At 49.6% G+C, this 24917-nt stretch overlaps 1 protein-coding gene across 1 annotated transcript in view; it reads right to left on the bottom strand.

Moving 5' to 3' along the window:
• LOC128831347 (tubulin delta chain-like) overlaps positions 1 to 24917 on the bottom strand; it is a 45973-nt gene that overhangs the window by 2579 nt on the left and 18477 nt on the right. The window contains exons 2-8 of the mRNA XM_054017658.1: positions 12785 to 12892; positions 10772 to 10867; positions 10367 to 10443; positions 7901 to 8038; positions 6262 to 6403; positions 4936 to 5118; positions 3898 to 4039 (exon numbers count right to left, since the gene is read on the bottom strand). Of these exons, the coding sequence (XP_053873633.1) occupies positions 3898 to 4039; positions 4936 to 5118; positions 6262 to 6403; positions 7901 to 8038; positions 10367 to 10443; positions 10772 to 10867; positions 12785 to 12888 (882 nt within the window). The 5' untranslated portion in view covers positions 12889 to 12892. The remainder of the gene's footprint in view (positions 1 to 3897; positions 4040 to 4935; positions 5119 to 6261; positions 6404 to 7900; positions 8039 to 10366; positions 10444 to 10771; positions 10868 to 12784; positions 12893 to 24917) is intronic.

The following is a 24917-nucleotide window of genomic DNA, read 5'->3' as shown; positions in this document are numbered from 1 at the left end:
GTCTTGCTAGACAGTCAGCTTCTCAGGACCTGCTAGGTGTCTGTACAGTGCCTGGCATAACAGGTCCTCTGCCTTGGTTGGGGCCCTCTAGCTTAGAGGTTCTCAAATGTCATTGCACCATGACCCCCTTCTGACAACAAAAGTTGCTACATGACGCCCTGAGGGGGGACCAAAACCTGAGTCCGCCTGAACCCCACTGCCTCGGGAGAGGGGCCAAAGCTGAATCCCAAGGACTTCGGCCCTAGGATGGGGGCCTGTAACTTGAGCCCCCCCACACACTCAGGGCTGAAGCCTGGGCTGTGGGGCTTGGGCTTAGGCCCTGGACCCCAGCAAAGCTAATGCCAGCCCTTGGTGACCCCACTTTAGGGTCCCGACTCACAGTTTGAGAACTGCTGCTTTAGCTGATACCCGTAATACAGACAACAATAGGTATGGGCGGGACAAGCTCACAACTCTACCTTCTCAGCTGATCAGACTTTTAAAGAGACCAGTCTCCCAGGCAAACTTCTGGGTGCCCAGAGGTGCCATCCTGGCCTGCATTTACATCTAGAGGTTTCCAAATGTATTTCAAGGCAGGTGAACAGAGGTAGGGTTCGCCCCGTAGTTAGCTGGGACGTTTTGGAATGTGTAATCTTGCTGACCCTGTATCTCATCTTGAAGGTTGCAAGGAATAAACTAGAAGACAACTGGTTTAGTTTTCTCTCTTCTCCTGCCCCAGCCAAGGCGCATGGAGCACTACTACAGGGCTTTCCGAGGGCCTGTTGGCTCAAGTCAGAGGCAGGTAAAAGGGAACTTGTCTATCTCGCGGGTGTTCTCTCTCCTTCCTCCACCCGAGTCCCCAGTTCAGGCACATTTGGTAGACGCGGCACTTGCAGAGAAAGGATACGGGCTGTCCTGCGTGAGACTCACGGGGCAATGAGTGCACAACAGACGATGCCAGGCTGTCCCAAAATACCGTCCCCCTGGGAAATGAGAAACAAACCAAATTCACCAGGAGCTACAGTGAAAACTAACGCGTTGGTGTCACTGAAAACTAGGGGGCAGAGCCTGAACTTAGTCTGACTAAGGTAAGTCCATGGACAGACCTCCAATAAAAAAAGCACAAACAACTGCATCGGTGCAGTGTGATAGTAACACCAGCGCATCAGGGAACGCAGCAATGTGAACTCTCCCACACTGCATGGGTCTCAATCCCCTCTCACACAATCAAGCCGCCCAACAGGTACCATGGAGTGGAAAAAATGTCCAATGGCCGTGTGCTGGGTGCGCAGACACCATGGGTGGAATGCACCTGTGTAATCATGCAAAGAAGAACTTCATTTTTTGCATTTAATTTCCAAACAAAGGGGAGATAAAAGTGGCCCAAGCCCATTAGAAATTAAATGGGTCCCCACTCAGCCTTGACCTCACTCAGGGTCAGGGTCAAATCGTTGCTGCTTTGACTCCCTGGGGGGTGAAAGGCATTTTCTGCCAAGCTTTGTTAGCAGGGCAGCAGTGCACCTGCCGTCTCGCCAGCCCCAAGTGAGGGGGAGTCCAGCTATGTCTCTGCAGCGTGTGTCGGCAGAACTCACGCAGCTCAGGGCTGTGAATAAACCACCCCCCGGGCGACATAACTGCCGGCGTGGACAGTACTCAGAAGCTCTCCCGTCGCCGTAGCTACTGCCTCTCACAGGGGTGGTTTTGTTATGCCGACCGCAGAGCTAGGGTTACCATTCGTCCGGATTTACCCGGACATGTCCTCCTTTTTGTGCTAAAAATAGCGTCCGGGGGGAATTTGTAAAGCACTCACAATGTCCGGGATTAGCAGAGCGAGCGGCTGGGAGGGCTGCAGGGAAGTCCCGGGCTGGACTCAGGAGCAGCTGTAGAGGAGCCGGATCCGCCCTGCATTCTGAGCCGGCAGCTCCCTTGCAGCCCAGTCCAGCAGCACTGTGCAGGGCCAGACCGGGTTTTGTTGTGCAGGGCCAGACCGGGTTTTGTTGTGCAGGGCCAGGGACCGGGTTTTGTTGTGCTGGGGAGCTCAGCCACGTGTCCGGCTCGGCTGCACAGAGCCCAACACCCTGTTCTGAGCAGCAGGGTAAGGAGGTCAGGGGGCAGGAAGGTTCTGGAGGTGGCAGTCAAGAAACGGGGGGGGCTTTTTGGGGGGAGTGGAGAAAGTTTTGGGCAGTCAGGGTACAGGTAGGGGGTAGGGTCCTGGGGGGCAGTTCGGGGGGGGGGTCTTAGGAGGGGGCAGTTAGGGGACAAGGAACAGGGAGTCTTAGGTAGGGGGTGGGGTTCTGGAGGGCAGTTAGGAGCAGGGGTCCCAGGAGGGGGCAGTCAGGGGACAAGGAGCAGGGGGGGGTGTTTGGGAGTTCTGGGGGGGGCTGTCAGGTGGCAGGGGTGGGGAGATGGATCGGAGCAGTCAGGGGACAGGGAGCAGAGGGGTTTAGATGGGTCGGGAGTTCTGGGGAGGGGGTGGGGAGTGGTTGGATGGGGCGTGGGAGTCCCAGGGGTCTGTCTGGGGGTGGGGGTGTGGATAAGGGTTGGGGCAGTCAGGGGACAAGAGGCAGGGAGGCTTAGATAGGGAGTGGAGTCCTGGGGGGCAGTTAGGGGCAGGGGTCCCAGGAGGGGGCAGTCAGGGGACAAGGAACGGGGGGAGGGTTGGGGGTTCTGGGGGGGCGGGAAGTGGGAGGGGCAGGGGCGGGGCTAGGGCGGGGCTCCTCCCGTCCTCTTTTTTTCTTGCTGAAATATGGTAACCCTAGCAGAGCTCTCTCGTCGCCATAGAGCGTCTTCACCAGACACGCTGCAGCAGCATCGCTGTCATAGGCACCGACTTCCCCTGCATGTACGACCCCCCCCCCTGCCCCGTCCCCGGCCCCACTCCACCACTTCCATGAGGACCCGCCCCCATTCCAACCCCTTCCCCAAAGTCCCCGCCCCAACTCTGCCCCCTCCCTGCCCCTATTCCAACTCCTTCCCCAAATCCCCGCCCCGGCCCCGCTCCTCCCCTGACTGCGCCATGTTCCTGCTTCTCCCCCTCCCTCCCAGAGCATGCTAACGCTGCCAAACAGCTGTTTGGCGGTGACTGGGCGGGAAACGCTGGGAGGTAGGCGGAGGAGCAGGGACGCGGCACGCTCAGGGGAGGGGGAGGAGGAGGAGGTGGGGTGGGGGGTGAGGGGAGCCTGGCTGCCAGTGGGTGCAGAGTACCCACTAATTTTTCCCCGTGGGTGCCCCGGAGCACCCACGGAGTCGGCACCTATGACCTTGTACGGGTAGACAAGCCAAAAAACAATCATGAGACTTTTTTAATCTCATGAATTTAAAGCTAAACAAATAATCAACGTTGGCTTTTTCTTTGCCTGCTGTTTCTGAGCCCATAAGGTTCAAATTTCCAAACTTTTCTCCAGAACCATGAGCCTAGAAATTTACCATTTCTAAGCCTGAAAACGGAGATTCTCATACAACGACGTGTTTCCAGGAAGGGGGGCTTTAAGATTAACCCCAGATATCGCAAGACTCGTGATAAAATGGAGACGGCCTCCGGGGGCAGCAGCAACACGAACTTTTGAAGCAGGTTTTAGCCCACGAAAGCTTACGCTCAAATAAATGTGTTAGTCTCTAAGGTGCCACAAGGACTCCTGTTCTTTGTGCAGTGGGTGTTTGTGAACGAGCCACTTACAATCTCCCTCCTGCAAGCAGCCCATCACAAGCTGCCCCTGATCCTCACAGGCCACTGGGATGTCACAGGAGTTTCAGAGCATCACAGGCTCTGCTTAAACCCACTGTGCGGGCTTCTGTACTTAAAACGTGGCCCCCATCAGGTTTAAGACTCCACAGCAGTCTTGTATTGGTCTCTTAAATTAGCTGCTAGGCTACGGACTCACCTGGACAATGAGAGTGAGAATATCAGACTCATCGGAGAGGCTCAGAATCGCTCTTCTCGTGGTGGGACAGGCCCCATTCCTGCCTCTTGCAGGCTTGAGCTATGTGAAGGAATCTCATAGTCGGCATGGGGCAGGCAGACCTCAGCAGCTCCCAGGGTTCCATCCCCACGCTGATCCCACTGAAAAGCAAGGGAGAGACAGTCATCTACCACCATCACCACCGTGATACTTAAGCAGCTACTGAGTAGTGCAGCCTTATCTCTCAGAACCTCTTTACTGTCCCACTCAGACACAGTCAGACAACCTTGCTAGCCTCTGCTGGCTTCTCGGTTTCCAGGGAGTGTTGCAGGCTAGTTATCCTGTAATATCCACTTAGCTATTGCTGAGTTTATGAATAAGGTCTTTGGATGTAAAGGACTCAGGCATGCCGCTTTTGCCTTCTATGTTCAATTATCTATGCTCCCTTGGTCCCTCCGTTCGCACACTGGGAATATTTTGACTGCACTTAGGAGTTTTTGCCTCCATGCACAGGCACCAGCTCCGTGGGTGCTCTGGGGCTGGAGCACCCACGGGGAAAAATTAGTGGGTGCTCTGCACCCACCGGCAGCCAAGCTCCCCGCCCCCCGCCTCACCTCCTCCTCCACCTCCTCCCAGCGCGCTGCGTCTCTGCTCCTCCTCCCTCCCAGTGCTTGCCGCTGCCAAACAGCTGTAGCAAGACCTGGGAGGGAGGGCGGAGAAGCGGGAATGTGGCACGCTCAGGGGAAGAGGCAGGACCAGGGCAGGGATTTGGGGAAGGGGTTGGAATGGGGACGGGGCAGGGGTGGAGTCAGAGGGTTGAGCACCCACCGGCGCCAGAAGAAGTCGGCGCCTCTGCCTCCATGCCAAAAGATTCGACTAAAGCTTTCTATGCACTAGATTTTATGGGCCAGATCCTCCGATGGCCCATACCATCCAGCTCTGTTGTAACTGATAAGAGTTATGCCAATTTATACCAGCTGAGGACTGCAGTACGTCTAGTGTCATCTGCAGAGCACCAACAGCTGTTGGAAAGAAGACAAATATCTGCTCGGTTCACCTTCCTGTCGTGAAAGCCTTGAGCGGGTAAAGCAGCCCAGCAAGGCAGGAAGCGACGTAGGTGTTCATGGCGGAGAGGGAGACCTGAGGCTGCATGTCAGACACTGGCGCTTTCTTCCCAAGCAGGGCTGCTGTCCTCCTCAGCACGGCATCGTTCTGGAACAGGAGGACGCCGTCGACATGTCTAGACAGACATAAAATGGAGTTATTGTTCCTTTGGAGTTAGGATCTCAGCCACAAGTCCTTAGGCAGGAATCTCACGGAAGTTAGTGGAACTTCTGCCTGGATCAGGACTGAGCAAGTCCTCACAGCTCATTCTGGGGCTACATCAGATGACCATGTGAGTGAAACCCCATTCGTTTGTATTAGTGGAGTGCTTATGGGTCCCAGCCAAGATCAGGGCCTCATTGTGCTAGGCGCTGTACAGACACACAGCGAGAGACAGCCCCTGCTTGAAAGCTAAAGAGGCAGGACAAAGGGCTGGGGAAAAGTGATGTGATTGAGACGACTGACTTGCCCAACGCCACCCAGGCAATCCGTAGGAGATGGGGGAACTGAACTCAGCTCTCCTAAGTGCCAGGCCAGCGCCTTATACCTGCGACCATCCCCCCATCTCAGTAGTAGTGCCAAAACTTCCCTCATCTAATCATACCAGTCACTCCAGCATCAGGGGCTGCAGGTCTCAAACCCTGGTCCACAGGGCCCTTAGAAGCCACTACATTCCAACCTACCACCCCATGATCTGCTAGGAGTTGCCATAACTTGAAACTCAACTTTGGCAGAGGACTCCCGGTCTGAGCTCTGACTGGCAAAACCCTGAGGGTCCTGATTGGTCCCCTGCCATTGTTTAAACCAAGCAGAGGAACAGGAAGTTGTCTGTGTAACTGGGTTTTCCCTGCTTAGGAAAGCCAGCCTGCCCTGCGCTACCTGCTCCTGCTGTCTGACTCTGACCTCCTGGTACCCTGACCCTCACTCCCAGCGTGCCCTCTGGCCCATCTCGGACTCTGATCTCCTGGTATGCAGACCCAGCCTGCCGGCTGCTCCACCCCCAGATCAGACTGCCCAGCCGTGACAGCCAGTCATCAAGAGCGCCTGCCAGGAAAAGCAGGGTAACTTAGTGTAGGTTATTCCATAGTTGCCTACTAGGCAATAGGTCTTGTATTCTGTATTTCTCAGACAGCGAGCTCTTTGGGAGCAGAGAGCGGGATTTTGCTCCACATTGCGGGAACCACCCTAGTGAACGGTGATCAGCGGTCCGGCTCGTAGCACCACCATTTGCTGCTGACCTATTGTGACAGCCCAACTCCCACGGCCCCCAGGAACGTACCGCTGGAGCCACGAAAGGCACAGCAAGGAGTTGTAGTGCTGCAGAGGGCTCTCGCCAGCCTGGTGCGGGGCTACCGTCACCGTCAGGATCTGACCCAGGGAGTACTCGTCTCGGATCGCTTCACACAGCTGGGAACCGAGGCCTACGTGGAAAAAAGCCCCCAAACCTGTTCATAAACGTGATCGGCCTGGCCTAGGGCAGAGAGCTCTAGCAATCACGATACTGGTCTCATCCATACGTGCCTGAGAGGCAGTGTGTTCCAATGGGAACTGGGAGCCAGGAGCCCTGGATGCTAGTCCCAGCTCAGCCACTAACCCACTGTGTAATCCCAAGCCAGTCAATTCAGCTCTGTGCCTCAGTTTCCCTGCCCACCCTTCCTTTGCCTTGTCTGTTTGGACTGTAAGCTGTTTGGGGTCAGTGCCTAGCCCAGCAGGCCCAGATTCGGATTGGGGTCTCTATGTGCAATAATAATACCCACAGGTGGCCACAAGGAGGTGCTCAATGCATGGTGCTAGTTAAGAGCTGATTGTATATTAGAATAGTAGCAACTATTATAGTTAAGGTGGCATAAGCATTTCCATTCTAACCCCCTGTTTTCAGTTGTGGGTGTGTGTATAAATAGAACTTTCAGGAACTTGCACCTTTCCTGCTGAAATCTTCCAGGATTGTTCTCTTCCTGGCAGTGAATTTTTCTGGCAAGTTTGACCAATACTCGTCGGGCCACTTTTGAGTGAGAGGAGAGTGGGGAAAAATATACTTTCCTCATTAGAAAAAATTCTTGAAACATCCTCTAGCTGATCTCACAGAGGCAGATTAAGCTGCGCACAAATGTCAAACTCACTGAGCTGTGCAGAGAAAAAAAAAATGTTGTGAAAGCCCTCAGCAAATGAGGCAGGCTCTATCGGAGTTCCTGCCTTCTTCACTGCACCTCTTGCAAATGCTTCATAAGGAGATAGAAACCATCAGAATGGCCTAACCAAATATCTCCATATTATAGTTTTTTTCCCTATCCTTTTTCTGTAAATAAAAAAAAACTTAGAAATTCCATCAATAAACTATGTTAAAAATGTTAACATTGCCTGTTAAACACTCAACATCCAGGAAGTGACAGTTACATGTACAACCTTAACTCTGCCCCCATGAGTGCTTGCCTAATTGTTAGGGTTTACCTAATATTTCTCCAGTTATTCATTCTAATTAATACCATTTTTCTTCTACCACCTTAGGTACACGTATGCAGCATCAGCTTATAGTGGGGGTGGGTGGGTTTGCTTTGTATGGCAGAGTCCTTTGGAAAACCACTTTCATGAAAGGTACAGAGTACCAAATACACTGCAAGTAACAATGAAACATCACAAGAGTAACAGTGAAAAATGTGATGGCAAATGTAATCTAGCTAAATTTGCTTCACAGTTACCTGCCATCTCCCCCGGATTGCACCTGTGGAAAGCAGGCTTCTGGTTGGAAGGAAGTTTGTATGGTGCACATGGAGGGAAATGTGAAATAACCTGGGGGGAACCTCCTGAAAAAATATAAATTCTCTTGTTTTCCCATCACAACATCTACCTAGCCCTCCATCCATGAAGTATCCGAGCACCTGCCACATAAAACCAATTGCAAGGGCAAAGTCCCTACACACCAGCTCCTGTACCACCACTGAAGCTATGGAAAAGCACCGTCCCACAGTAACAGTCTCTGCGCTCGACCTCCTTCCGCAGACTCTCCATCGTCCTTTCTAGGAGGTTCTTCTCACTGGCTGAGTGCAGACCGTGGTATCCTGTCAACATTAAACCATTTAGAGGCCAAGGTGAGCTCATCTCAGCCATCGGCACTCAGACAGATCCATGCTGCAGGGTCACACGACTTAAGGGTTTTTTTTAGGATTCAACACCTCATTCATCTCTGCATTGAGGGCATATCGTCTGCATCTGAATCCTTCTGCATGTCACTGGGTCTAAACTAATCTCAGCAGAGCAACGGCTGTTTCCAATGCAGGATGAGTGAAGGCCAGACAGCGCATACACACCACTTCAGGTTTCTCTGGTTTACACCAGGAGTTTACACACACGGGTGCACTGGCACCTGGATCAGGGGAGCCTAAAGCCACCCTGGCCTCCCACCCCTATTGGCATGCACCAAGCAACACTCAGTGTGAGCAGATGGATTTATTTTAGGGGGACCAGACAGCAAATCTGGGACCGGGGGGGTAATAGAAACCTATATAAGAAAAAGACCCAAAAATCGGGACTGTCCCTATAAAATTGGGACATCTGGTCACCCTAATTTATTTCCACACGTTCAGGAGGCTCAGCTCCAGCTACCTCCTAGCGTGGCGAATCCAGATCCTGTGTGCACGCATCAAGAGCATCTGCTCTACCGTGGCCATGCAGCTCCAGGGACAGAACGGAAGACCATCCCTCCCAAAACACAGGGCTGCCAGGATACTGGGACATGAGCAGGGAAGGGGCTAGCTTTAACCGCAGATCTGTAGGTGGAGATGAAAGCCCAATACGGAGGCTTGCAATTAAAAAAAGGGGGGGGAGGCTCTGTGTATTGTGGGCAAGAGAGGAGAAGCAACCTCCAAGGAGGTAGAGGAAGGGCTGCTTTGTCTGTGGGCCGAAAAGGGCCTTTTTATTACTGTTTGTGATGGATGGGGGCATGGTGGGAATATTTTTGATGCCTAGGTGTGCCTCAGTTTCCCTCTGGGCTTTGCATTGCCATGCGCTGAGTGCAAAGGGAAGGGATGAAGTGTTGACCCAGCAGCCTGGTTGGAAACTAGAGTCATAATAAACTGAACAAAATGGGCACAGGTGAATGGAGGATCCAAAGAGGGAATGGAAACCCCAAGAGCCAGGACAATCACATGTAGTGACCACGGCCAAGCAGAAGCAGAGTCTCCCCCTGCCCATCCCCCCAGGAAGCAGAGCAAAGCCCCCCTGCCCCCCAAGTGGGAGAACAAAGGGAGAAAACAGTGTCAGGTGACTGCGTAAAGAGCTGAGCTCACAGAAATACCGCGTGCACAGCAGGAAACAGAGACAAAACAGAGAGAAAGAGGGCAAAAATGGATTCTGCAGCAGCTTGCCTGGAAGAGCCTGATGCTGCCTTAGCCTTCGCTTCTCTAGGCTGACCTAAGGACTTTCAGAGCCTGTAGGCCAGGGGACTAATACAGCGTGACCTGGTTCTGAAGAGGCTGCCTGGTGTCCCCGCAAATACTTACTGGGAGCATGGAAGGGGTACAGGACAAGCCCACTGTTGGAGTCTGGCTTTGCTGGAGGGAGCCATGGAAAGGGGGATGGTTGGTTGGCACTTGAAGGCCCAGTTTTGGAGTCCTGGAGGTCACAGGCCTGCCCTGTGGAACTGTGTAGGTCCTTGGGGCTCAGCACACAAGAGGGGTCACTCCCAAGGGACTGGGGACAGGCTGGGGCCTAGACTGGGCCCTGTGGATCTGTGACATTATTAAAGCCAAACAGTGCTACACACTGGATAATACAAGACTAGGGAGAGAGACATCTTAGTAATAGACATCACTGGAGCAGTGCTAACTGATACTGGTTGAGGATCTCACCCGTCTTGTTTTGCTGATGGAGGATGTGGGATGATTGTCATTTTATCAGAGAGCTAAAGGAGAATTTCCATTAGCTAGCAGTAGCAGTGAGGCTTTTACAGTCTTATCATCATAACATGTAGGAGCTCCAGCCATGGACCAAGACCCCATTGTGGTAGGCACCATACAAACAGAACAAGAAGACAGTCACTGACAAAAGGAGCTCACAACTGAAGTACAAGACAAGAGATCGACACAGACAGATGACATGGGAGTACAAGGAAGCAATGAGACAACACTGATAGGCTGTGGTCTCTGCACACCAGCAGCCGAGTCTGTTGAGCGATAACGAGAGAGGCGTAACTTTCCTTGCCATTGCTTCCAGCAGAGCACAATGGCGCACGTACATCGCAGCCGCAGGTGTGAGGGAGGAGCTGCCTTTCCGCAGGGAGCAGGTGGCTAAGCGCTGCACTGCAAATACATATTTTTTTTCAAACCTTGATGGACATCGTCCACACCCAGAACAGTTCATCTAGGGGGCACTGAAAGATGGACACTCACCATAAGCCCAGTTGTTGCCTCTTCCTCGCTTCCCCACGATAAGATTGTTCTCCCTGAAAGAGGAGTTAGGAGCTAGTCTGTGCAGAGGACAGTCACACTGAGCATTTCACACACGACTCTTGAGCAGTTTTTCCAACTTGACAAGGGGAATTCCAGAAGATTCTCTTGGGAGGCAGGGGGAAGCAAACAGAGGCCTAGACTCCCCTTGGCTCCTTGCCCCAGGGATCTACAAGGGGCGTGTGTGTGTGTGTGTGTGTGTGTGGCTGGAAGATGCAACCCAGCTCTTTGCAACCTCTGTGCTCCCACCAGGCACACATAATCCTAAAGGGGGGGCAGGAAAGGCAGCTGTGCGCTGTGCATTCAGCCTGGGTTTCAAACCAATGAGACAAGCCCCTGTTCTCCTACCCGCTCTTGACTTGTTTCTGCAGCTTCCTCACCACTTTGGGTTCACTGTCCACGCAGATAGCACTTAGCTTTCCATCGGGGGAGCAGAATGGATATCTGAAAAGGACACGAGCTGTGTGTATGGGAAGCCCTCTTTCCTGAAGCCTGATCCAGACTCCACCTAGCAGGGTACTCAGCACAGGAGTTCAAGAGCATCCATTCCTGAAGGCGACTGGGTAAATACACTGCAAAGGGGGCTCCCAACAACTCTGATCCCCACAGCAAATCCTTCCGGAACTCAGGGAACAGTCCTGCCCTGCCCTGGGAAGATGGGCTGGATGACCTACTAGATCTTCTCCAGCTCTCTTTTCTAGGCAGCTGTTACTTCTCAGTTACTCCTGAGGGCATTCTGCACCAAAAAATTTAAAATTCTGCAGTTTATTTGTTAAATAAATGTGGAGGCTCCAGCATGGCATTGGGGAGCACCGGCCACTGGCTGCACTGAGGTGTGAGATCACTCTGCAGCTCCCGCCCTGGGACACGGACTCAGCGGTGAGGCTGCACCCAACCCTGACGCAGCACAAGGACTGGGCCTGCCCCAGAAACACCCCAGGGCCTGCCCCTGTGCCAGGTGCACCAGGTATGGGCAGGCAGGCTCAGCAAGGCAGGATCCAAGTGTGGAGGGGCTTAGTGAGGGGGATCCAGGTGTGGGTTGAGAGTGTTTTGTGTGGGGCAATCTGGGTGCGGGCAGCTCAGTGGGGGATCTGGGTGCGGGGGTATCTGGATGCACAGGGCCTTGTTGGGGGGTTCTGGGTGCAAGGGGACTCTGCAGAGGTCCAAGTGAAGGTGGTTGGGGTTCAGCGGGGTGTGTGTGTGTCTGGGTGTGAGGTAGATAGAACTCGGCAGGGGGGTCTGGGTGTGGGGGGCTCAGGGGGAGTCCAGATGCTGAGGGACTGGGGCTCAGTGGGGTGAAGATCTGGGTGAGGGTGGCTTGTCGGGGTGGTTGAGGTGTAGGGGGAGTGAGGCTCCTTGGGAATGGGGGTTCTGAGTGCAGGGGGGTGAGGCTCGGTGGAAGGGTCTGAGGGGGTCTGGATGCATGGGGGGAAACAGCTCCCTGTACAGGGATCCCTCCCCCGGCAGCTGAGGAGTGATGGGTGCAGGAAGCTGGGGGGGGGGGGAGTTTGCAGAGCTTCCTGCTGCTGGGGGAGAAGTCTGGGGGTGGGTCTGACACAGTCCTGGATGCTGTGCAGGGGAAGAGGAAGTCCCGTCCTCCCCAGCCCAGCTGGGACTAGCAGCTGTGCCTGGCGCAGGGTAGGAGCCACCAGCTGGGTCTTCCCCAGTCCCACCCCCGGCCCCACAGTGATTCACCTCTCTGCCAGCTTCTCTGGGCACCCAAAACATACTGCTGGGGAGGGTCGCATGACTGCTCTTGTGGCTCCCCTTTGCTTCCCCATGAGAAAGTCATTTTTCTGCAGGGAAGCAAAGAAATCTGCGGGAGACATAAATTCTGCACAGGTGCAGTGGCGCAGAATTCCCCCAGGAGTGCTCAGTGCAGTTCCAGGGGTATTCTCAGGGCAGTTTCAAGGGTAGAAACAGTTACATTTGTTCATATCTATATTGGAATTTTAGACTCTAAACCCAGAGTTTTACATACCCTTCCCTTGGCTCAAACATGCTGGCAGAGGGAATGCCTGCCTTTGATCGGAGGCCAGCAAGGGAAGGTTTTGATCAACAGCATTAATCCCTCTGCCCCATCTTGCAGCGTGCTTGTGTTTAAAATGGTCTGTGGAAAGTGAACTGGAACAACGATCTTATTGTTATCAGAAATATAAAGCTAGGAGCACTCCGCAAGGCCGCATGAGGCCTTATGATGGGACTGCCAGCTGCACAGAGACTGCAGAAGAACTCCTACGATTGCCCTCTGTTAAGAGCAGGGATGGATCACTTAACCCATTTGACTCCAAGTACTAGCAGGCGTAGGCTCATGAGTAGCTTAAAACTGGTTCCCTCCGTAGAACTGCAGAGTTACCATACCGATCAGCCTCTGCATGCGGCACATTCTCCCTGGTTAGGCTCTGCCACCACTCCTCGCCAATCTGATTGCCACATTGTCCAACGTGTAGCCACACAGCAGACATTGCCCTGAGAGCAGAAATACACACACACAAATGTAGGAGGTAAATACTTTAAAGAGTCAATGTCAAGTCCTAAAACTCAATTTCTGACCTGTCAAAAATGTATTATAACCCAATACAGTGGTTCTCAAACTGGGGGTCGGGACTCCAAAGTGGGTTGCGACCCTGTTTTAATGGGGTCACCAGGGCTGGTTTAGACTTGCTGGGGCCCGGGGCTGAGGCCAATGCCCAAGGGCTTCGGCTTTGGCCATGAGTGGTGGAACTCAGGTTACAGGCCTCCCCCCACCCCCAACCTGGGGCGGTGAGACTGGGGCAGGCTCAGGCTTTGGTCCCCCCTCCTGGGGTCATGTAATAATTTTTATTGTCAGAAGGGGGTCGCAGTGCACTGAAGTTTCAGAACCCCTGATCGGATACATTGCATACATTACTGCCAAGAATTAAACAACATACACAAACTACCAGTTTTGCAGACCCTACAATAGCCCCATGTTTTGTGCTTCTTCTGCAGGGGCAATGAACTAGCAAACAGAGAATTGTGTGGGACACTAATTGAAGAGGCTGGGCCAAAAGAAAGAATAGGCCAGATCCTCAGGCGGTGTAAACTGGATGTTGTTCCAATGAGGAGCAGACACAATATATTTCATGCCTCCAAAGACAAAAAGGACTGAGGTTCACAGGAGAGCCACTGACTTCAGCCAGGGTTTGTGGGGGTTCAGCACTTCTGAAAAAAAATCAGGCCCTAAAAGAAATGTGAGTCGTTGTTAACGAAACAGTCATCATCCAAACGGACTCTATGCTCCCCCCTTGGAAATACAGGGATGGGGCGGCAGAGGAGGAATCGACATTTGCAAAAAGGGCGAATGCTACAATGAACAGGAAATAATAATTTTCAAATGCTCTCTCAGGGCCAGAGCCACAGGTCCTTGGCGTGGGTCATTGCCTGTCTGTAGCTGTAGGGGACAGAATCAAAGCTGCCTGGATGGCTGATGAAAGACTACCCCCCACCTTTCAGACACCCCCTTGGTTTTGTTCTGCCTCAGGTAGCTACTGGCAGGGTAGTGGAATCCAGCACCTACTGCGATAGGCAGAAGGTTAATTAGTAATGTGGATAACATTTGGTCTAATTTGGACATATTGGTCACCCTAAAAAGGGGGGGGGGGTAAGAGGCTGTGTCTCTCCTGACTGGAGTTACCACAGTGCAGCCCACACCCCTGGATGGTGGAGAAAGGTCTAAAGAGGAGACCAAGGCTGTGTCCCTTCCACTCTGTTCCCCTGCCAGAAGGTGCAGGAGGAGAGGTTTATGCACTCCGGCTTTCTCATCCACTAGGACAGGGGAGGATTTGAAATCCCCCATTATTATTTATTATTGGGTTTTCATGCATGTGTGTTGTTTTTGTAGCCACTCTAATTTTTTTGAGAATTTCACAGTCACCATCACCATCCTGGTCAGGTGGTCAGTAGTATATTCCTAATGCTATACTCTTATTATTCAAGCATGGAATTTCTATCCATAGAGATTCTATGGTACAGTTTAACTTAAGATTTTTATTATATTTGACTCTCTGCTTTCTTTCACATACAGTGCCACTCCCCTACCAGCACGATCTACTCTCATTCCTATGTATTTTGTACCCTCTTATTACCATGTCCCATTGACTGACTATCATTGTGCACCTAGTGAAGTGGCACATGAAGGAAAGCCTCCCTCGAGTTGACTGATGAAAGCTAATCTCCCTGGCAAATCGCCGCTAGTATCGACTTCACGGTCTCCATCTTGAATCTGGTCCTCCTTAGGTCTTGAATCTGGTCCTGCTTTGCGAACAGGGGCTGCTAACAGGGAGTTTCGCAAGGGAGTTTGGAAGGGAGCAGGAAGGGGGCGAGGGTCCCTTGCCGGTTCCATCTGTTTTCTCTTGATTCCCCGTAATACCTATAAAGCAACTACATTCTAACTGTTTGCTTAAACAACCCTTTCAGCTGACAGGGGGCTGCAGACGGGAGGTTGACAGAGGGAGGCTTACGATGGTTAGGAAGACCCGCAACACCTGTGCCAGCACTGCTACTGTCTCCTCCACCTGTGCCTGTAGCCAGACAGAGTGCCTAAGCATGGATGCCTCTACCCAGATCCTGGTGTGGTTTTGCAAAGACTGTAACTTGCAATTTCCACTTACTGATATCCAGGCTGGGGGGACCATCCAATGTGAAAGGTGCCTGCTGGTGGAATCTCTCAGGCAGCAGGTGGGAGAGCTACAGAAGGAGGTGGCTAGGTTGAGGAGCATCCGTATCCACGAGCAATTCCTCGACAGTGTCCATGTGGAGACAGCTGAGGTAGCTGTCCCAGTACACAGGACTGCTGATACACCACTGGTGGAGGAGGAGATGGCTCAGGGTGGACGCTGGCAGCTGGTTACTTCTGGCAGCAGGCAGTGCTCCACCCTTGCTATCCCCATATTGACGGTACATGTCACCTCACATCGGGATGCAGAGATAAAATTTCTAGACACCATAAATGACTGCTTCTTAGAGCAGCAAGCTAGTGCTGGAACCCAGAAGGGGAGAGGCAATTCTTGATTTAGTCTTAAGTGGCACACAGGATCTGGTCCAAGAGGTGACTAGAGCTGAACCACTCAGTAATAGTGACCATAATGTAATTAAATTTAACATCCTTATAAGGAAGAAAACACCAAAGAAACCCACCACACTAGCATTTAACTTCAAAAAAGAAAACTACAAAACATTAGGCTAGTTAAACAGAAGTTTAAAAGGAACAGTTACAAGAGTGAAATCCCTGCAAGCTGTATGGAAATGTTTTAAAAAACACCATAGAGGGTCAAATTAAAAGTATACCCCAAATAAAAAAGGACCAAAAAAACCCCCCAAAACAAACAAACAAACAAACAAACAAACAAAACAAACAAACAAAAACACACCACCATGGCTAAACAGAGTAAAAAGAGAGACAAAAAGGGCATCCTTTAAACATTGGATGTAAAATCCTATTGAGGAAAATAGAAAGGAACAAACTCTGGTAAGTCAAGTGTAAAAGTAGAATTAGGCAGACCAAAAAAGAATTTGAAGAGCAATTAGCAAAAGACGCAAAAACTAAACAGCAGAAACGTTTTTAAGTACATCAGAAGCAGGAACACTGCAACAATCAGTTGGGCTACTGGATGAGCGAGGTGCTAAAGGAATACTCAAGAAAGACAAGGCCATTGTGGAGAAGCTAAATGCATTGATCTTCACTGCAGAGGATGTGATGGAAATTCCCAAACCTGAGCCATTCTTTTTAGGTGACAAATCTGAAGAACTGTCCTAGATTGAGGTCAGTAGAGGAGGTTTTGGAACAAATTGATAAACTAAACAGTAATAAGTCAGCAGGATCACATGGTAGTAACCGAAGAGTTCTGAAGCAACTCAGATATGAAATTTCAGAACTGTGGTACGTAACCTATCGCTTAAATCAGCCTCTGTACCAGATGCCTGGCACATAGCTACTGTGACACTAATTTAAAAAAAAAAAAAGACTCCAGACGCAATCCAGGCAAATTGATTGAAACTATAGTAAAGAACAGAAATATTACTAGATACATAGATCAGGGGTGGCCAAACCACAGCTCGCGAACCACATGTGACTCTTTTACCATTAAAGTGTGGCTTGCAGAGCCCCACACACCCTCCCCACATTCTCCACCTACCTGACTAGTGGTGGGGGAGCTCGGGACCTCTGCCTTGCAGTGGGGTGGTGGGGTAGGGGCTTCTGCCCAGCGGGGAGTAGAAGGGGGTCTCAGAGCTTCAACAGGAGTGGAACTGACGCCCCAAGCCCCATCAGGCACCTCCCGTGGGACTGAAGCCCCAAGCCCCGGAAGATGTGCCCCGGCTCTCGAACTTCTGATGATTATCGTATACGGCTCGGAAGATCAGTAAGTTTGGCCATCCCAATATAGATAAAAGCAATGTGTGGGGGAAGAGTCAACACAGCTTTTGTAAAGGGAAATCATGCCTCACCAATCTATTGGAATTCTTTGAGGGGGTTGATTAACATCTGGACAAAGGCGATCGGGGAGGGGGGGGGCAAAGAGAACAGACAATATGATGAAGTGTTGCTCCTGGGGTTTTTTTGTTTTTGTACAAGCAATGGGACAACCTTTGGGATACACCAGGGAAAGGTAATGAAAATAAATTTGCCAACAAAGTTTCCACATCCTACAGGCACAGATAACTTGTCATGTGGAGGTTTTACATAGTATTATTCAGTGGGTGTTGGATTAAGCCTGCTGGGAAATTTGGGAAAGGGAGGGGTAGATTTAGAATCCTGTAGCAATGCACAGTGTTTTTTGCTTCTGAGGTGCTTGGGGTGGAGGGCGGGGGGGAGAGGGGGGAGATGCACAAAACACACAAACCTTGCACTGAAATAAATCTGGCCCTGGCTACATTAGAAAAATCTCACACAAGTCAGCAGATCGGAATAAAGACAGACAGGCTTTAACTTGACCTGCTAACTCCTGTGAAAATTACAAAGAGCCTTGTCATCACTAGGACTTTACCTCATGTTAGCTAAGTGGAGTTAAGAATACACCTATTTTTCCATAGTGAAGACAAGGCCTCTATCAGTTTTAATTCACATACTTTGTTATTTCAGTGCACATCTGGATGTAGACACTTATTTTGGAATAAAAGTTCTCCATTTCCAACTTTACTAAAGACATTTACCATCAGTTTAACTGGAGTTCAAGAACATGTCCAGAGGGTACTCCTTACAACTGTGAGAGTGGCTGTCCTGCAGGTATAGATTCGGGGGGAGCTTTGCTCTAAGACATGGAGATAAGAGATCAGATCACGAAGGGTCAAGGTTCCAAGGCACAACTTATGAGACACTTTCATAGAGGAGACCACAAGTTCTCCCTGTCATTCTGCTAAGGACCTGATTTCTTTTCCAATAGGTTTCTGGGAGTGGCATGCCTTCAGAAGGGAGGGAGGTCACTGCTCAATATACCTTAGGGCTGAAGGTCAGAGTTTTGCTTTAGCAGCAAAGTGGTGGTAGAACTTGGCTAAGTTGGTAGCAAGGGCAATGCAATTTCAGGCATTGCCTGGGTGTTACTGAGTGCATTGATGGAGCATGGTGGGGGATCAAGTCAGAGTCCTTTTCTGCCAAGATGAAGGCAAGCTCCCCAGAGATAGCTGGTGAGGTGAAGGTCTTCTAAGAATGCTGGTGATATTCCTACATAGGAACTGAAAGTCCTCTATCAGGGAAATGAGATGACTCAGGTACATCCTTTGGGATATCCTCCATTTCAGATCCATCAGAATCCTCGTCCTATGCCAGTTTGGGGCACCCTACCATCACCTCACACAAGGAAAGTGGGAAGACGGAGCTAAAACTCTCAGCAATGCCCATCAGGCCTTCATAATTTCTGTCCACGGCATTAAGGAGAATGTTATTAGAGGTTGCATGAGCCAAGATAGCTTGACCGTGGGTGGCAAGCTAAAAACAGATGCTTTCTTACATGAGGCAGCTGGCGTGCTTATCTTAAGAAAGGGAGAAAGATATGAAGGCCCTTCCTTCAGTCAAAGTTTTACTTATGAAAGAAATATGATTAGGAATAAAAGACATTGGAAGGCATCTGATGAAGAAATAGCCAGTGTGAGATTTCCTCCCTTTTCAATAGGATGACTGCTGCTGAGAAAACTTCATCTGGGCTTCCAGACACTGAAGACTTGTGAGTAACAGAAGCCTCACAGAGCATCTTGGATGACAGAGTCCTGTGAACACGAGACAAACCGACCTGCTAACAGCACATCAGGGAGGTTCCCACCAAGATAACCAGACTCCACTTCCCCTAAATTATTCAGCCTTTTCAGTCACATTTACTAACAGTTCATTGTTTGGTATTAAACAGAAGGAGCAGGTGTGGGATTCTGTGATTCAGTGAAGTAGAGTAAGACTGGAGAACTCAGAAGATACAGGGTATGACCTAGAGTTTGTTGCTTCTGCCTATGTCACCATCAACCTAACCACTCCAGAAAGTGAAGTGGAGTTGCAGAATTCCATGCTTGTCATGATTTGTTTTGCAGCCTTGAGGCTTCCATTTATTGACAAGACCCTTTTAAAGAAAGCCAAGATTTTTTTTTTTTTTTTTTTTTTTTTTTGCAGCTGTGGTATGAAACAGAGAACAGAATGGGAAACTGCCTTCCACCCACCAATTACAAAAATGCTTCAGTTTTCAAGACTTACGTAACTATGAGAAAAACCCACAAGCTCTTTCAGCTAGCCCAGTTCATGTAATACTTTCTCAAGAAGCTCTACTGTACCTGAGGGCACTGGGCATGTATGCCCTACAGAGAGTTTGAGTCTAAAAATAACCTCCAAAGAAGCGACAAGAGAAATAGGCTCAGGTGACCATATTCCAATTGTATAGACCTGTCATTTGCATGAACAGCAGAAACACCTGATGCAGTGCAAGGAGCCACCTTTGCCATCCACTCTGTTTTAACATACACGTAGCCCTTTACAAGTCACGATGTGAGTGGCAGCGTCTCAGTACTTAGCATGACTCACGAGTAAACCACCACCGATGTTTTCTCATCTCCCTCTTCTCGGTTGCATTCGGTCAATTACAGCTTTTCAGTATTAAACTGACAAGATGTTTCAATAATACATTTCCCCTTTGCAGCAATTGGGCTGCACTATTCGTTTCCTGCTACTCTAAACACTTTGAAAAGAGTCTATGGATGTGAGTCCCTTAATGGACAATTGTGCACTAATGAAACTCTTCAAAGGGCTTCGGATCAGGGCCTTGCAAGGAAGCAGCATCTTCCCAACCCGGGGCAGTAAGGGGTCAGCTTATGTTCTGAAATACAAGGGTTTATAGTCCGTATCGATTTTTATCCTAATGAATAACAAGAAAATCTGCTGCTACATATAGGCTCTGATCCAGCAAAAACACATGCTTAACTTTAAGTCTCTTTGACTTTGATGGGACTACTCATGTGCTTAAAGTTAAGCACATCTTTAAGAGCTTTGCTGGTTCAAAACTAGCAAATGTCTAGCTAAAGAATAGGAACAAATGGTCCATTTTCTATCACTGATCTTACCAGGGACTCTCAAAGTCTCTCCCTAGTGAGGAGCACATCTTAAAGGGCATTATCTTATGGACACTTCCCTCTTGTTTATGATCACATGAGCCACCTCCACTCCCATTAGTAATCGAATAACATCCCTTTGGCAACTAGGGCAGTTGCTTCAATGGAAAAGGACTATTAGGAAGGTATTTAATGTATTTTTAGCTGCTTTCCGTGCAATTAAGTAGCTGGAAACAAGGATCAGAGAGAGCACTACATGACCAAGTGGTGTTCAGTACACAACCACACTTCAGGCACTTTGTTTTAACCAATGACTGATCCATGACAGTACTTTACTTCTCACTCCTATGCCTCTACTTAGTTTATTGAATAGCCTCTGAGGATGCAATTTATCCCAGGTGCTTCAGAAGACCAAACAAACCAGAGCTCCCAGTTCTCCTTTTTCTGACTCTCTGCAAAAGCCCTACTAGGATGGAGAGGTACATTTAATTACATTCAGTATAATATCCATAAACATTTTCTGCACATGTACCCACCCAGGATAGCTTTTGTTCAGATATAACATCTGGTATCCAGATAGGTTTTTTGTTTTTTAAACTTCACTTTCCAACTGAATTGCACAAGGAGATGAAGTGACTGATTCAAGGCCATAATAACTAAAAGCGGTTGAATGGGTATTTATTTCACTTTATTACCCCCTTTGAAATCACCAGCAGGTCATGGTGTCAGGCAGCTTTTGCAATACTATGTAAAGAAAAAACCCTCTTGTAAAGGGATACAATCTAACAGCTGAGTCTAGTCACAAATTAGAGGTAAAATTGTTTGCCAATTGTGAGAGGTAATCCCAGGTGCTAGTTCTCTTAGAATTAGATCTTCCAACCTCCCATCTTTGACCATGATGCGCTGTTCAGTAATGATAGGGAAGCTGTGGCATTTGATTCCGTAAATGAACTTAAAAGGAAAGAAGGAAAAAAACAAAGTCTAAGTAAGCCATCATCTGGGCCTTCTAGTGAGGGACTATGCTCAAGTGCTGAGTGAAAGACATTATTAGGGCCAAGTAGTTGTTCCTGCAAGTGGTGGAGTTTTCTGATGGGAATCAAAAAGAGAACCCTGTGATGACAATCTGCAGCAGGACTTCATTTAAAGTGCCATCAGAGCTATAGGAAAGGGTAGAAAGGTGGGTTTCCTCTCACCTGTAGTGCAGGTAGGTCAAACCAACCAACCAAATACTGTTCTTCCCTTGATGTGTGGTTTCATCTTGTTTGAGGATTCCCCCAGCCAGCCCCTTCCCGTCTCCAGAGTACAAGCAGAAAACAACAACAACAACCCCCCACTACACAGTTCTCCCCTTTCCAGGGTACAAAGAAAACTCACCCATCAGGCCCAGTTCACCACTGCCCAGCCCCTTGTGTAGTTGCCCCCATGCAAAGTGAGTATAAAAACGCCACCATTCTGATTTGGTAGCATTTTACACACACTATGCACTGGGGTAAATATTGCACAAGGTGCAGGGCAGTGGGGAATCAGGACCAGAGAATTCTCATCGTTCGAGAGTGCGAGCTGGCCCAGCCAGTCTCCCCCATCAGGCTGAGGCCTAGTCTATACCTAAAACTTAGGTCAACCTAGCTATGTTCCTCAGGGTTGTGAAAAATTCTCTCCCCTGAGTGATGTAGTTAAACCTAAGCCCTGGTGTAGATACCATTAAGTTGACAGAAGAATTCTTCGGTCAACCTAGCTACTGCCTCTCAAGAGGGTGGGTTTACTACAGCGACAGAAACCCCCCTCCTGTCACTGGAGCAAGTGTCTATACGACAGCACTACAATGGTGTACCTGCACTGCCACAGCTGTGCCCTAGGAATGCTTGTAGGGTAGGCATACTCTGACTCTAGCATGTCCCATCAGCCAGATCTTTCCTATTCCTCCTTTTTTATACCGGGCACTGGACTCTGTAATGTAAATGACACTCACCTACATCAGCTCTCCAGCCACTTAGCCCCTTCCAGAGCTGGCTCCTGATAGTGCAAGGACTTACATATGTGCTTAACTGTATGCACTTTGAAGACAGCCACTGAAATCAATGTGATTACCTGCAATGCTTAAAGCACATGGGGAAGTCTTTGCAGGATTGGGGCCCTGGTAGGAAAACTAGGTGGTGAGGTTTGGCCTGAGAACCAGATGGGTAGCTTACCTGGTCACTGAAAATCAAACAGAGGGGCAAAGGGGAATGTCACCCTTGACTTCAATGGGAGACGGATCAGAACCAGAATTAGGGTAGCCAAAACTAGAAAAAAATTCTGTCTTCAGTGAGAAGAGCATAACCAGTGAGTTGTCAACTACTGGGAACCTGGCATATTTAATTAGTGTCAGTACAGTGCTTTGAACATGTTAAAGCACAATATGAATGCTATTATTAATAATTATTAACCCCATTAAGGCTTATGGTTGCATAGTTAATTACACCAGTCTGAAATGTAGTAATTAAGTAAATATACTGATTGCAACAGTATTATTAGAAAAACTGGGCCAAATTTGTCAGTGAAGCAACTAGCATTTGATAATTGAAAGTTGCAGAATGTTACACAGATGTGGCAAGATGAACCTACACTGAGACTTAATTGATGAAAAGACATTTGCCTGAATATGATGTCATAATGTCTCCACCCTAAATTCTTCCAATCCTTCTGCTTCCATGGTAAGCCCCTTGTGGAGGGACCCTGGGGCACAGTCAGTAGTGATATAAGTAGTAATGTAAGTTGGTCAGCAAATAGGTGATAGGCCTTTCAGGGTCTATCGCCACCTGACTTATCTCCCATTTGTTATCAAGATGTCAACTCCTGCCTCCAGTCAGCCCAGGCTGCCCACCTCCATCACCCACTTGTTTCAAATAAGCACCTTTGAGCTTTCTTCAGTGCTGCCCCTCCCACTTGGGAGGAACTCCCCATAAATATTTGCAAAATTAACTCATGATCCTCCTTCAAACCCTCCTCAAACTTCTCCTTTGCTGTGATGTCTACAAAACACTTGAACGGCTAGGCTGCCGGTGTGCTGAGATCCTAGCCCATCACGCTGACCAATACTATCTCATTGCTTCCTTGTATTTCCATGTCGGTCTGTCGCTGTCTGTTCTCTCTGGTCTTATATTTAGATGGTAAGATCTTTGGGGTAGGGCCAATCTTATTGTTCTGGGTTTGTTCAGGTCTGGGTCTATGACTTGGCTTCTAGGAAGTATGGTAATACAAATAGTAAATAAATAGTTGTCTAGGACTAGCACAGGTTTGACGTTCAGTGGATGTTGCAAATTAGTATAATTTATGCAGATCTGATAGTCTTTGGGACTAAATTCAGTTCTTGGTATAAGCAGTTCCCATTGAATAAATGGCAGATGTTACACCAAGACTAAATTTGGATCTCAGAGGGCTAGAGATGGTCACGGTGGAACTTATTTGGGACTTGCATTGTCCTAAACTATTTTGTTAATTCTGTTCCTGCTCTAATCCCTTAGCACATCAATTACACTCCTTTTGCACCCCTACTGAATGCCATGTTAGTACAAGTTACACTAGGCCATTTACACACCTATCTTCTCACCAATTTACTCGCATTGCTGACTCCAAGCTGCCCACCAGAGCCAAACACCCTGCCAGCGCTCCACAAACAACAGAGCTGTCCATTCTTCATGTTGTATCAGGACACGCAGGCACGTTGCTTCATTGCCACCTCACTCAGCTCAGTGCTCTCAAGCTCCTGCAATATATCTCATATGAGCTTAACCATCCAGTTCTGCCCTCTGTCTCTCTCATTTCCTCATTCCACAGGAAATCAAGAGTGGCTGAAACAGTAATAACTTACAAGTTAAGCAAATGATTTCCTAGATGCCCCCCCAACATAAGTTAATCACAATATGAAGGAGTGCGCAAGCTCTTCAGGAATCATTGGGGGGGGGGGGGGGAAATTATTTAAAGACAAGAAACACCCAAGTCCAATATCTAAGCTGGAGCACATGCTCATTGGCCTTTGGAAGGTGCCAGAATGTACAAAAGTCACAAGATGTGGCCCAAGGAATCTGAAGACTCCATAATGAATCGTGATCTTAGTCTTGCCTTGTGTATCTTTGGAAACAGTCCTGAAGAGGGGGCTGCCTTTCCACCTTGTCCCATGCAAAAATGAGATAGGAGTTTCATTACTGACCTGGTTAGTCAGGCCGGTGACCATCTTATCTTAAAGAAGTAGGGTAACCAGGTGTCCAGTTTTCGACTGGAACACCCGATCGAAAAGGGACCCTGGTGGCTCTGGTCAGCACCACTGACTAGGCTGTTAAAAGTCCGGTTGGCGATGCTGGGGAGCTAAGGCAGGCTAGTCCCTACCTGTCCTTGCTCTGTGCCCCAGCCCTAAGTCCCCTCCTGCACCCAAACCCCTTATCCTCAGCCCCACCCCAGAGCCTGCACCCCCACACAGTACCCTCACCGCCCCACCCCAGAGTCTCCTCCCGTACCCTGAACCCCTCTGCCCCACCCTGGAGCCCCCTCCTGCACCCCAACCCCTCATCCCTAGTCCCACCCCAGAGCCTGCACCCCCAGATGGAGCCCTCACTCCCCCAGCCTGAAGCCCCCTCCCACATCCATAACCCCTCATTTCTGAGCCCGCACCCCCTCCCACACCCCAACCCCTTGACCCAGCCCACTGAAAGTGAGTGAGGGTGGGGGAGAGTGAGCAACTGAGGGAGGGGGAATGTAGTGGGGGGGGCAAGGACTCAGGGAAGGGGTGGGGCTAGGTTGTTCGGTTTTGTGCAATTAGAAAGTTGGCAACCCTAGAGAGAAGCCCCATTCAAAGTGAATCAGTAAGAGGTCTGTCTCCTCTCATAAGGAGGACAGATGGAAAAAAGTGGACCAGTCAGGCTTCTGTTCTCCAGAAGCCCAAGGAAGGAGCACTATACCATAGTTCAGCTAGAACACA

Source organism: Malaclemys terrapin, chromosome 2, assembly GCF_027887155.1.
Source record: "Malaclemys terrapin pileata isolate rMalTer1 chromosome 2, rMalTer1.hap1, whole genome shotgun sequence".
NCBI lineage: Eukaryota > Metazoa > Chordata > Testudines > Emydidae > Malaclemys > Malaclemys terrapin.
The sequence above is the reverse complement of the archived record's forward strand: the minus strand, read 5'-3'. Positions and strand labels throughout refer to the sequence as shown.